Raw genomic sequence first — 13,860 nt, forward strand, 5'->3', positions numbered from 1 at the left:
TAAGCTCAAACTCCCACCTGAAGCCAAGATTCACCTAGTCTTTTACGTTTCATTACATAAACCAAAGCTGGGACCTCACCAGGATATTACCCCAACTCTTCCAGAGTTTGATTGTCATGACCATTGCCTTTTACAACCGGCTGTAGTCTTAAAGCGCAGAGTAATATTGAGGAATGGTGGTTCAGTAATTCAATATCTTATTAAGTGGCACCAGCTAGGAGAAGAAGAGGCTTCTTGGGAAGACCAATCTTTCATCAACAGCCAGTTTCCTGACTTCCAGCCTTGAGGACAAGGCTCTTTTCCATCGCAGGGAGTATTGTCGGGTTCTGGGGTGTGATTGAAATAAAATCAAAGTTGCAAGTGCCTTTGTATCAATATCCAGCAAATTGAAAGTTAGTTAAAATTTGATAGAAAGTTGCAGAAACAATTGTAGAGTTAGTTAGCTGACTGAGTGTATAAAATCCAGATTGTTATAGTGGATTGGGAATCAAGAAAGAATGATCACGTTCCCTCTATTACTAATTCTTAGCTTCCTCTTTCTATTTGCTTTCCCTCTTACTCTCCCACCTTTTCTAGATCCTTTCTTTCTTTCTCCGTTCATCTGTAAGTTTCTTTCTCTGGATTTGGGGTCCTGACACCCTACGAGTGACAATTTTGTCTTTCCATAAAAAGCAAACGAAGGTTTGGAACTTTGGATCAAGTGGTACAAGGATCAGATCATCATATTTCTACATATAATATTAGAGAATAGAGATCATATTTCTGCATGTAATATTTGACCACCTAAGGGCACTTAATTTGCATGCCTTGAGTGAAAATCAGATTTAACGGGTGACCAACAATTCTTATTGTTTGATATGTAGATTTTGGGAGATTCATTCCAAGTTTTGTAAAACACAAAATTTGAGTTATGATGCACGTATTGCAATTATAATTTGAAAGGAAAAATGGCAGAAGACTACTTCTTTAGAATTGTTTAACATCAAGACGATAGTAGAACATTTCCATTCCTAAAATTTTCAGCAATTATTCACAAACTCGACTATAAAGTCCAACCATAATAATAACAGAACAATGGACACCCTCGTGCTTACCACCTAAAATAACCCAGAGAAGAAATGGAAGTGGTTAAATACAGCTTCACACAAATTTTTCAAACTACATGAGAACAAGTTCTCAAGATAGACTTTTGCATCCCACAAAGTATTATGCATATGGTACTTGCTGATTTTTACTGAGGTGCCTTCCCTTCGAGATGACAAACAAAAATGGGATAAGAAACCTGCGGCACGACACAAAACCATAATTAGCCTTTTCTGAACTTGATAGGAGAGTCAAATGCTGTCAAATACAAAAATTATGTCAATGGCCTAAAATGAGAACTTAAGAGCAACTCTATCAACATTGTCTAGACTTTGTAAAGTGGCAAAGGAATTCATAGAGATTCAAAAGTTATAGTCTCAGCCAGTATAGAAGGATAATGAGTTGCATAGAAGGATAATGAGTTGCACGTCGAATTTTTGAGGTTGATGATAATTTCAAGGACTTGCCAAAGTGGGAGTTATACTTACAATTACTTGCAACTATTGAAGGCTTGAGCCTTGTATTATTTACTTTGCTATGTCCTGCAAAGGGACGATTATGAGGTGACAATTATGAGGTGCAGGAAAATCAAAAGCAGGTAAAATAACGCAAACTTTGTATAATGTGCATATGCAGATGTGGAAAAATATCAGATCAGATTACCTCCAATTTTGGATGCCTAAATCAGTTACGCTAACTCACTTCATCTTCTCTGGAAGTTGAAGGATTTGATTGCAAAAGCAAACGTAGCAGCAAAAACCAAACAGAAACCAACCACAGCAAGCCCTGCAACAGGCAGAAATTCATGCCTGTATCCAAACTGGTCCTTGAGCAACTGTCTGATTGGCACGGATTCATCACCACCAGCAAGTTCAACTTTTATGTCTAGGTCTCCATACTGGGATGTTAAAAGTCCGTATAAAGTCCAGGCTATTGGATTTGCCCAGTAATACCATCTCCACCATATAGGGATCCTCTGCATACGTCAATAAGAAAACGATAAGAAGGAAAGAAAAAATTGCACTTAGCAAGAACTTCTTTGACTTGTTAATACTCTAAAAGATTTTTAGTTCTTTTTTGTTATGTATCAGCCATCAATTGGTTTACTCTATCAAAATTTTCAGTTATTCTTTCAGATAAACAATGTCACCCTATCAAGAATGTGGAAACTGCACAATATATTCTGATACAGGGAAAAGAATCAGTTCATTACCATATGAGATATCGTGAAGCCACTGAAAAGATTCCACATCATAAAGAATGGTGCACCAATAATTGCAGCAATATTGTGATTCGGTGTAACTGCAGTTGTCATCATGCCAAAGAAGGTGAAATACAGCAATGTGAAGTACATGAAGTACATGTACCAGACAACTTTCCAGAGGTTCAGTTCAAAGGATGCCAGGAAGTAGAAGATAGTGCTATAGATAAGTGACTGAGCAAAGACATATGGAAACTCAATTGTAGCCTGCAAAGAAGGGATTTTGTCATACGTATTCTGTTATCCACTAAGAGATTAATGATTATACTTTGGTTCAGAAAGAAGAGAAAGTAAGGAAGGAATGCATACCTGAGCAAACGCGAAAGGTAAAGCAGAATACATCCCCGCTGCTCTCTCTCGATATGTAACAAACCTTTCTATATAGACAACAGGTTGAACGGAAGAAGCATTTGTTATTCCAATAAATAGAACAGCTGCATACATGGATCCCATAGCATTGAAAATATCTTGTTGGTTTTCCCTGTCAGTATTCTTTAACAATATAAGTACTTCTGCACTTGGAGGAGACCAATAAAATTGGATGAGCTGAAGATGCAGAGGTACTTTACCTTTTAGAGCCAAATCTCCAGCATATTGTTCCAAACATAAATGAAATGACAACCGTGTAGAAGAAGCGCACAGCAGTATACTGTGGATTCCGCCAATAAGACAGGTTTTGCTTCCATAAGCATGCAAGAAATTGACTGAAGAATGATCGAGAGTATTTGCTTGGGAAGCTTAATTCATCAGAATCACCAGTTGGTTTGCTTAAATGATTAACCAAATCCTTATTTCGCCTGAAATGACGAGAAAGTACTAAGTGTAAGAAACACAAAAAGAGTGAGAAACACAAGAAGAAATGATAAGCGCTAAAGGCACATACTCAAACAGATTTGATGTGTGATAGATTTCTGCAAAGTCAATCCCGAGGCGAATTTCTTCAGCCGGAGAAGTAACTTCAAGTATCCAAGTAGCAGGGTTTTCTCCAGGTCTGATTTTACGAATCCCTTCTACAGCCTGCAGAAATGATACTAGTTCATCTAAAAGACTAAAAAGAGTGAAACTCCTTGTGCCAATTAAAGTTCAGATTTGACCCACCTCAAAGTAATTGATAAGTTTGCAAGATCTCTCACCCAGTGGACCAGCATAAATGAGATTCCCACCTTGTTTCATGAGTAAAAGCTGAGAGGACAGTGTAAGATCAGATCTCTAAAACAAATAAAACCTTAACAAATGACCCCGAACAGAAAAAATAGGCTGCAAGGAATGTTTTAATGCTTCTGAGTATATGATTTATTCCTTTTATTAAATTGTTATTGTACTAAATAGCGAAGGATAACATAATCAGACAGCAACATATGCAGCACGCGGGAAGGAATGTTTTAACACTTCAAGTCTTAAATATATTTACAAAAGTTCAATCCAGAGTCCTATTTTTCTTGAATGGTCCACGTCAGCTGAATAATATATACAGAAAAGATGTTTGATACTGAAACATATCTAAACTGAGAAAAAACAACCGTAAAAATTTTCCAGTTCATATTAATCTAAAGGACGTTTGCTACTACAGATATGGAAAACATGCACAGAAGTATGGAATTATTGATATCTTATTCATAAAAGGTTTCTTGATCTGCCAACCTACAATGGATTCATTTGGCAGCTTTTGGTTGGAGGAGGGTTTTTTTTTGGGGGGGGGGGGGGGGGGGGGGGTGGGGGTGTTTGGAGAAACTATAATTCACAAACTCGAATAGACTTCTTTAATGCCTAAAAGATACAAACCTCATCAAACGACTCAAATATATCAATGCTGGGTTGATGAATTGTGCAAACAATTGTTCGTCCAGTATCAACTATGTTCCTCACAGTCCTCATGACTATTGCAGCAGACCTTGCATCCAGACCTGAAGTAGGTTCATCCATGAAAACAATAGAAGGATTTGCAACTAGCTCAACAGCTATTGTCAGCCTTTTCCTCTGCTCTGTCGACAAACCGTCAACCCCTGGTAGACCAACTAAAGCTCCACTTAAGGAATTTAGCTCAACAAGTTCCATCACCTCATTTACAAATGCCTGGAATAATTTTCAGGAGTGCTCAGCGTAGGAATAGAGTTCTATATATAAAGCGAAAAGTCAATCAAGAATGAAAATAAGAATTTACCCTTTGTGTTTTGATATTAATCCTGGATGATAAACGGAGCCAAGCAGAAAACAGAAGAGATTCACGTACGGTTAAACATGGGGAATGGATGTCATTCTGTTCGCAGTAGCCAGAAACCCTTGCAAAGGTCTCTTGTTTCTTTGGGTGCCCAGAAATGTAAATACTACCTTCAATATATCCACCTGTTTTTCTACCAGCCAAAACATCCATGAGGGTTGTTTTACCAGCACCACTAACACCAACTAATGCAGTAAGCACCCCAGGTCTAAAAGCGCCAGTCACATTAACCAAAAGCTGCAACCTGTCCTCAGGCACTCCCTGTTGCTTCAGTTCCTGAAACCAAGTTTTGATCCCAAATTAGATATTAGGCAAGACTAACTTCCCTCAGGAAGATAAATTGTTATAAATCCAAATATTTGGTTGAGCTGAAGTTATACCTGCGGGACATCAACGTAATAACAGATGTTATTGAAAGACATTGAAAGAGGTTGAAAAGGAAGAACCATGCCCCTATGTTTCTTCATCTGTTTTCCTGACACATGAAAAACAACGTGACAACTTTCACATAGTTTAAGATCTCTAAGACAAATTTATTTTAGGATCCTATACACATACCATTGTATGAGTGTGAATGGTTTAAAAATTCACCAAGAGAAATGTCAGAACAGATATCCTCTTGCTCCTCTCTTTTTACAGGGAGTCCTTCCGTAGAAACAACCACTTGTGCATTACCAAGAGCTGCACAACATTTGATGTAATTAGCTTACATCTAGAAAAACTAGTAAGAAAAGAAGCTCTTTTGGGTGTTATATTAAATTAATTGGTAAGGGATTCTTGAGGATATACTAAAGCAAATGAACTTCAGGTAAGCTTCACCATTAAACATAATGCTAGAATACATAGTATCCATTGCCCTACGAACTCTTTGCAAAGAAAGTTATGGAGTTTTGCATTCATTAGAAGCCAAAATATCCAAGTCAAATTAACCTTCTGATGGCACCAATCCCTGGTTTTGAATATTGGATTATCAGTTTTGAAAGTTCTTTATTTGATAATTGCAGACATTTTAACATTATACTTTCAGTACTTGGCACCACAGAAGGCCTGTCTAAGTCCCTGAAACTATGTTATCACCATGAATAGTTAAGATACTATTGATTATGCAACTTTTCTTAGCATTATACATAGATCTTAAAGGAAATATATTTTTCTCCCTGGCACGAAATACAATGGCAGTTGTAAATCACTGAAATTGTAGCTTGTCTGGAGTTAAATCAAGATAAAAAAAAAAACTATATGCATGTGGAAGCTACTCACGATTTAGGTAAGTCAGAAATAATGTGAAGAGTAAGTTGAACGCAATTGTATATCCAATCAAAGCACCAACACCAATCCAATACCAATACTTCTCCGGAAACAAACTGCGAACCTTCAATAATGTGACTCCCAAGGACTCCGTATTATTCGCAGCTTTCTGCAGATCCCAGAAACAGAATAGTGTTTATTGGAACATGAAAATGTGAATGAACAGCATTAGCCATTGAATCAAAAGATTATTTTTAACTTTATCTTCGCTCCACATAAATAAGCCATATTAAAATATTTTAAGTTGTTTGTGAGATTTTTTTTTGTTAGTTCTGTGTACCATAGGTTGATGTGCATTCACCTTTTCAAAGGAGCAGAAATTAAACTATTAAATCCTGGTATGCGGTCTTGGAACATATCTCTAAACTTCTCAGTAGGTAGTTTTCCTTTTTTTTTTTTCCTTAATGAGAGCAGCAGTTATAGTGGCAGCAATGTGCCATCTTCACTATGTTACTCAACCAAAGAACAGTACGTTGAGAGCTTAACAATTGTGAGAAGTCTATTCCATATACCTGATGTATCTCGGACAATATTGTCAAGGCAAAGCTCTATAGAAAAACTGTTGGAGTTTGGTTAATGACATTTTTCTTTGTCATCCAGTGACAAGTAACTTCATGAGTTCGTTGGAGCCTCTAAAATCTACTCTGCTAATGGAAGCTTGTACTTGATCTCAGAGCATAAACTACACTATAATGCCAAACCACGTATAAATGCTTTTTTGCATTTTTTGTTATATTAAAATTGTCTATATCTGCATGACTAATTTAATATGGGGACTAAAAAGAATCCATTGTCAAAAGGAACGATGTCCTTCTGAACGGATAAGATGATCAATTATGAAAATGTCTTATTCATATTCATCAGATAAGCAGAAGACAATTTCACAAGGCAAGACCAGTGTACCTTATCCCAAGAATGGCCAAGAAATTCATTCACTGAAGCTGCATTTTGGGCATACATCAGAGGAGAAAACCAGTAACCCCAGATCCACCAACTTGGTATGCTATCTGTCACATTTAGAAAATATGGCAGAATATTTTGGGAGGAGTGTATATGAACTGGAAGAAGTCACACAATTGCTTATGAAAGTTAGAGCAATATTAGATGGATGTACTTGAAAGATTAAATTTTTACCTCTTGAAAGAATGAATCCGCCAAGGGCCATTACAACCAACATGGCAAAAGACCCGAATGTATTGGCAACTACAAGATTTCTCCCTAATGATGCCATGACACGAAAAAGAGCTATTGACATCTGATGCATACAAAAGTACAACAAAAACTGCTGCAGGCATCTGCATGTCATTCAAAAAGTGAATTCAATTTATCTAATTTAACAATGCATCCCACTGGTGATTAATGAATAACTGTAAAGATAGTATACATAGTTCAAGATAATGTACCTGGTTATTTGAGGATCGAAGCCAACTGCATAGTATGTAATTGCAACCCATAAAATTGATTCTACAAGTGAAGTGGGCATACTAAGAAGCCATGAAGGAAGAGTATATATCCACAAAGGATAGAAGCGTGAATCTCTGTGCTTGTAGAGAACTGGAAGCTTAGCTATCAACATCGGGACCTCCAAGAAGCCATTGAAAAGAATCATAAGTATGGCAAAGTAGAGAGCACCAAGGTAAACACCTCCATCATCAAGTGTGTTGTGATGCATTGTTGTTCGGAAAAAGACGCTTGTCATGATAAAAATAATCAAAAGAAGCTGCAAAGCACCATGGTATCATGGGTCAGAGTCTATGTTGAACGTAAGAGTAGAGCATATCTTCTATTCTATTTTTCTAGATCCTCATTTCTGTCAACAAAACAATTATTAAAAGAACAAGGTTTTAAATACAGAGACAGGTTACCTGTATATATTTGAAAACAAATACAGATGAATTGCGCTTCATTAAAAGAAACTGCCAGGAAAAACTGATCTTTAGAAGTTCAGTCCTTCTAACAGCATATTTATTTGTTGACAGAGCCGCTGAGTGATTATATCGTTTATCAAATGGAATGGATAACTCCTCAGCCAAAAGTTTACCAACATTAAAAGATTGATAGCCTTCTACGAATTTTGACCCAGGTATATACTGATGATCACTATTGAGCGACCAGTACTGTCCTTGATCCTTTTCAGATATAACCTGTGTAACATTGAAGATACTAAGTGAAGGAACGAAAACCTAAGGAGCATGACAACTGTTGAATACTTGAGATTGAAACGCATACCTCTTGCAGAAAATCAGCAATATTTTTTCTTGATGGACACTTAAATCCCATGGATTCAAAGAAATCAACAGCAGCTTCTCGGGGTCCCTGATACACTATTTGTCCCTCACTTAAAAGAATAATGTCATCAAATAACTCATAAGTTTCTGGATCTGGTTGTAACAAAGATACTATAGTGGTCCCATCAAAAGCATGAGTTGCATGCCTAAGATATCTGATAATTTGATGGGTAGTGGAACTATCTAGCCCAGTTGATATCTCATCCATTAAGAGCACTCGAGATCCACCCATTAGCAATTCACCTGTCCAATGTTTTTCATTTTTTGTCAATCAATGTCAAAAGTCATGAAAGAACACAGAGCACATAAAAATATCAGTGTAATTACCAGTGGTAAGGCGCTTCTTTTGGCCCCCAGAAATGCCTTTTAGCATTTCATCTCCAACCAGGGTATCCGCACATATATCCAATCCTAAAATCTTTGTAAATATTTCAGAAAGATTCACATGAAAATATTTAAAACAATACAAGTTATGCAGCTGTACTTGTGAAGTAGGATATCCAAATAGTGGCAGCATTCTTTTTCGTCTGTGAGTCAATAAAAGCTCATCTGGTAGCATTACTTTCACAAAGCAATTCAAATTGTGCATATATCCAATCTAAAATGTTGGATATTTCAGAAGGATATTCATGAAAAGGTTTAAACTGGATCAATGCATGCAGCTGTATACTTAAAGTAGGATATCCAATTAATGGAGACATACTTCTAGGTCTGTGAGTCAATGAAACATCTTATACCATTATTTTAATCAAATAAGTAAAATCATCCAAAATACTTGTATGTCAGTATCTTTTGATGCACAGAATTCTGATTCACAGACTTTTAACGTTATCTGAGATTGACACCCTAAAAAGGCTAAACATTAACATGATATTGCAGCTTGTGAAATCAAAACATCTAACTAAAGCACGATGAGCAGGTTTATTTTTTCTTACAAAGACGATTTCTTCACAGAAGTTAACAAAGTATAGAACCAACTTCTATTAAGTACCTTCATCACGTATTCTGCAATAATACTTGTCTGATCCCCCAGTGCCACTCCCTAGGAGAAAACAATTACCTCTATGTCAAAGCAAATTTGTATCTTATATGCATTTCTTGGCAGAAAAGCCAAAAAGAGAACTTACAATTTGTCAGACATACCTTCATAAACAAATCAAGTTCTTCATCAGGAAATATCCCAGCATCTTTCTCTCTTCTCAGCAGTTCCATAAGCATATCTTCCACATTATGTAGAATATTAGGGACAGTTATCTGACTCGGGTAATACTTAACATGGAGCAATATGGGAAAGCTTACCTTGTTTATATCCAAGACCTTGACAACGTCCTGAGAACTCAAGGGTCTCCCTTACTGTCATCTCAGCCATATGACAGTCATGCTGGCTTACATATGCAGAAGTCCTTTGGGGAACAAACTCTCTCATATCATGGCCATTGTATGTTACTCTTCCTGACATCTTCAAAGTAAGTCAACTGCATTAATGAGAAATAAACAAGCAGAATATTCAAGACAGAAATACTAGATATTCACATTTATGCGAGTAATTGGTTCAAACTGATTTACCTATGAAAGCTAAGGTGATAGAAAAAGACAGAAAAATGATTCTCTCTGGCCAGTTTCACAGTACCTGACAAACTAACTAATACAATCAAAGAAAAAGATGGAAAGAATAGGCTACGAAAAACCTACACTGTATCGATGGAACTGAATCTTTGTCTCAAGCAAAAGCAAAAAAAAGGATTCTAATATTGCTATAAACTTAAGAGGAAAGTGGCCAAAAAACTTTGAGAAGCTATTCTATCAACCTTTCAGAGATAGGTCTCAACTAAAGTTGGGCCCTTGTTCAACGAGAAGAACAGTGAATGTATGATTCCTCGTTCGATCCCCGTGGTTATTTCGACAATAAGGTATTCAAATTCTATAGACCGTCTTCTTCTCTCAACCTGAAAAGAGAGCAGATTCTTCCTCCACTGATCATTACCTTAGAGCAAACTGCATTAGGCAAGACTGCTTATTCAGAAGAGACTGGTCGCTCCAAAAGCGTCAATTACTGAAGAGCACTTAAACTCCAGAACTTCACTAGTCTAGTGTGACTAGTATATGTCCCTACTCTTCTCTACTTTTCTTCTTTGTCAATGTTTACATATTCAAATAAGGTTGTTTAAAAAAAAGTGATCAAGTCTACCATTTATTCTCATTTTTATCATTTGGACTCTGCAGAACAAAAACAAACATTCTTGTGCAGTCAAGAGTAAGGCTTGTTAATACAGAACTTTATCCTTCTGTCCCTCACAAGTTGAATTACAACAAATAGTTAGAGAGAATCATCATCTTCAGGATTTTATATGTGGCCATAGGGTTTCAGCTCCAAAAATTGCATTAAAGTGAGCAAAGAGGAAACTGATGGACTATTGAATTGTAGCCAGAAGGCCATGACAGGTAGAATTATCTAGAAATAACCATTTAATCCAACCGGTTGACCGTTTTCTTTTAAAATTTACAGCAACCTGTGAAGGTGAAACATTGCAAAGAAGCGAGGTTGCATTATTGTTAACTCTGCGGTTTCAAGTTTGACTGACACAATTAGTCTCTGTGCTAGCATTGATGAGTCTGGGCACAATCAGTAATTCCCAGAGCCTGTAAAGACAGAAGCCTCTTTGAAACTGTTTTCCTTTTTCTGTAACGAGTTATGGGAACTTTATCTATGGGATTTTAGAACTTCAGCCTTATAGACACATGTCAGAGACATACTGAATGTTGATCTACACAGCCACTCTCATCAATAGCTAGACATTCATGAGATAGGTAATGTTTCTAACCTCAATTTGCTATGTCAAACCATATTGAAAAAGAAAATGAGACCAGATAAGCAACAAAGATAAGTAAATGGTACTGAGAGAAGCACAAATACCAAATTTAAAGATTAGGTTGGATCAGTAACCATTAAGTTTGATTTTTTGAACACTTTATTCTGGAACCAAACAGGTTACTGTACCTGCAAGCCAGGTCCTAGCCTACCGGCAAGAGCCAAGAGCAAAGTTGTCTTTCCAGAGCTAGGAGGACCCAAAAGCAGAGTCAACCTAAAAGAAAAGTCGAATACATTTGAAAAGACAATTCAGCTAAAAAATTTTTTAATTGAGATTTCAAATGGAAGGTATAGCAGTACCTGGAAGGTCGAAGTATACCACAGACATTCTTCAGGATAGACAGTTTCTTCCTTCTGCCTGGGAAAATTCTGAGTTGCCTCAAGAACACCTTTCAATTTTTGTTTTAGTTGCCAAGAGATCTGCTATTAGAACCAAATTGTACATTGCAACGCTTCTTTATTACACAAATACTGGTGATTACCTCAGTCATGTTACAAAGGAAATTTGGAATGGTAGGTAATGCTCTGCTTCCAACATGGACAAAGGCATCCACATTTAAGTTCTGAAATCGTACCTCAACTTTTGGAAATTCCAAATCAACACTGCATATTTGGCACATTGCAATTACAGATGGGCGAATGAAGACAAAAACACAATTTTCAGATAGTTAAATAGTTGACAAATTAAGTGATAAGAATGTCAGTACAGCTTGAAATTGTAGATTTAATTAAGCCCACATAGATGCAGAAACTAGCCATGAAATTTTTTTTTTTTTTGAAGAAGTTACTATTTTCATAGAAACATGGCACTACATAATGCAAATTCTTGCGAGAATCATGCCTGTGAGTGTCATGAAACTCAAACGATAATCAAGAATTAAAAGTTCAGACCATCCCTAGATCATATGCAAAAATATCTTTCAGTCAGCCAAGAATATGAGCAGAAATTCATCATGTATACAAAAGGTTCATCTCCAGAAATACATGATTAGGATTTAAGTATGAAACATCAAGATATAAAACGTGAGGAAAAAGTTAGATTCTTTCCTTCTTATCAAAAGGAAATTCCCATATATCATGTCTCCAACAACAGTAAGTTGTTCCTTGGAAACCAGAAAGCAAAGGTAATAGGTGCAATCGGATCAAACACACGAGTTAATTTTATCTTGCATGCTGCCCTACTTAGAATCATGACCATGCGCATCCAAGATTGACATGCTGATGAGTAGTCTATCAAGCTTTAATGCATACACAAAATCAATTAACTGATCTGCTTAGTTGATCAATATTTTTTGGTAAGTTTCATCAACCAATTGAACTTTACATTCTACTTTAAAAAAAGCAGATTATAGAAGTTGGAACTGATAAAGTTAAGTTAGTAGAATGACAGGGATAGCCATATATCATCAAATACTAACAAGATTACATGATTATGTCAATGCATCGTTGACAGCTGTTCTATTTATGATTAATGTTGCTGCTATTGGATTATACTAAAGAACGATATGGGAGCAAAATAGAAGCATGAATGAACATTACCTTTCCAAAAACTCCACATAGTCAGTTACTACATTATATTTTCTAATCAAGAATGCAATAACCAATGCAGGAAAACTCCGATATTGAGACTTACGCATCAAATCTTCGCCTAACTTTCTTGAAATACAGCTCAGAATCTTCATTGATTGTATTAACCAACTTATCCAAAACTTGCTTCTGCTCTTGATCCCTTAGTTTGGCAACATCAATTAAAGAAAACCCACCAGAAAGATTGCGAAAAACCGAAGTCCTGGCTCTGACAAAAGTAGGAGATCTTTGCAAAGCTGCCAACCAAAGAGCCTCTTCATCATCACTGCTTCTACTCTCAGTTGTTCTTGTAAACGTGTCTGCTGCTGCTGATGAGTTCCACATCTTCTTGTGCAGTTAGAATATAAGATTATCAATGTAGGAGACAAATCTCTGGTTAAAGATAGAATAGTGGGAAATTTGTGGGAATTTAAAGTTGGTTTAGGAGATATGTGTTGATACAACAAGGCATTGGATGCGGGGATTGGTGGTGTTGGATGTGTATATTCAACCAACTTTGGAAGCTCATTTTTGGTGGTTGAGTGTTTTTATTAGTTTTACTACTAGATGGGAAATGCCTTTGTCCCAATAAGATGCATGATCCAGCCATGCAAAGAGTAAAGAAACTGCGAAAAAAATGAAAACAAGGGAAGGGAGAGCAGGGGGAGGAGGGGTAGATAATAGTAGGAGATTTAGGTTTGACTATTGACGGAGTGTATCAATTTCAAAGTAGTTCAAAGTGGTTGAGAAAAAGAATGTCAGAGCATTTCTTAGTTTCCGGTACCATTTTCAGTCAATCATATGAAGGCTTTTTCCGTAGGACTCTTGTCAGATGATTTGGTTTCTATGTTGAACATGAATATAATATTTTTGTTGGAAAAGAGGTTAAGATGCAGTTCAGATGTTAAATTTTTAGAAAATTTAAATTAATTAAAAATATACATAAATGTATGGAGGTTAAAATGCAGTTCAAAACTTCAAATGTTGAATTTTTAGAAAATTTAAATTAATTTAAAAAATATATAAATGCATGGAGTGGAGTATGGACCCTAATAGTTGTTTATGTGTGCATTTAGATGGTGGTTAAATGTTATTTAAGTATGTTAACAAATACGTATTGAGCACTTTGTCAGGACAAAAGATTCAAATTTAGTGAAATAGGATGCAAATTTTTGAAAAGCCAGCTTTTGATAGTGTGCACTAATTTCTAATGAAGTAATCAACATGGTTAATGGAGAATCAGATTCTTCTTCACAAGAAAGGGAGT

At 36.3% G+C, this 13,860-nt stretch overlaps 1 protein-coding gene across 2 annotated transcripts; it reads right to left on the bottom strand.

Annotated features, from left to right (window-relative positions):
- Positions 1 to 934: 934 nt before the first annotated feature.
- On the bottom strand, positions 935 to 13,038 carry LOC113702985 (ABC transporter G family member 32). 2 transcript variants are annotated; one of them, XM_072062128.1, is made up of 26 exons: positions 12,661 to 13,038; positions 11,510 to 11,630; positions 11,328 to 11,416; positions 11,157 to 11,241; positions 9,458 to 9,617; positions 9,302 to 9,378; positions 9,150 to 9,200; positions 8,486 to 8,576; positions 8,100 to 8,401; positions 7,736 to 8,014; positions 7,274 to 7,590; positions 7,005 to 7,165; positions 6,774 to 6,877; positions 5,823 to 5,979; positions 5,121 to 5,243; positions 4,943 to 5,037; positions 4,506 to 4,838; positions 4,127 to 4,417; positions 3,443 to 3,526; positions 3,228 to 3,361; positions 2,914 to 3,141; positions 2,654 to 2,825; positions 2,297 to 2,551; positions 1,747 to 2,059; positions 1,572 to 1,625; positions 935 to 1,282 (listed from the first exon to the last, which is right to left on the bottom strand). In XM_072062128.1, exons 1-24 carry the CDS (start codon positions 12,936 to 12,938, stop codon positions 1,787 to 1,789), a joined length of 4,260 nt encoding a protein of 1,419 aa, XP_071918229.1. In that variant the 5' UTR covers positions 12,939 to 13,038; the 3' UTR covers positions 935 to 1,282; positions 1,572 to 1,625; positions 1,747 to 1,786. The 2 variants fall into 2 exon arrangements, with proteins under 2 accessions (XP_071918229.1, XP_071918230.1); XM_072062129.1 differs by lacking the exons at positions 11,328 to 11,416; positions 11,510 to 11,630; positions 12,661 to 13,038 and having other exon boundaries at positions 9,458 to 9,633; positions 11,157 to 11,240.
- Between the last annotated feature and the right edge of the window lie 822 nt (positions 13,039 to 13,860).

This window comes from Coffea arabica, chromosome 8e (genome assembly GCF_036785885.1).
Source record: "Coffea arabica cultivar ET-39 chromosome 8e, Coffea Arabica ET-39 HiFi, whole genome shotgun sequence".
Lineage (NCBI taxonomy): Eukaryota > Viridiplantae > Streptophyta > Magnoliopsida > Gentianales > Rubiaceae > Coffea > Coffea arabica.

Coding starts and splice junctions, on each gene's coding strand:
- LOC113702985 (XM_072062128.1), bottom strand. CDS start 12,938: ATGTGGAACTCATCAGCAGCAGCAGACACGTTTACAAGAACAACTGAG. Junction 5,244..5,822: donor ATTTCTGACTTACCTAAATC/GTGAGTAGCTTC, acceptor AATGTTGTGCAG/CTCTTGGTAATGCACAAGTG. Junction 3,142..3,227: donor CACACATCAAATCTGTTTGA/GTATGTGCCTTT, acceptor TCGTCATTTCAG/GCGAAATAAGGATTTGGTTA.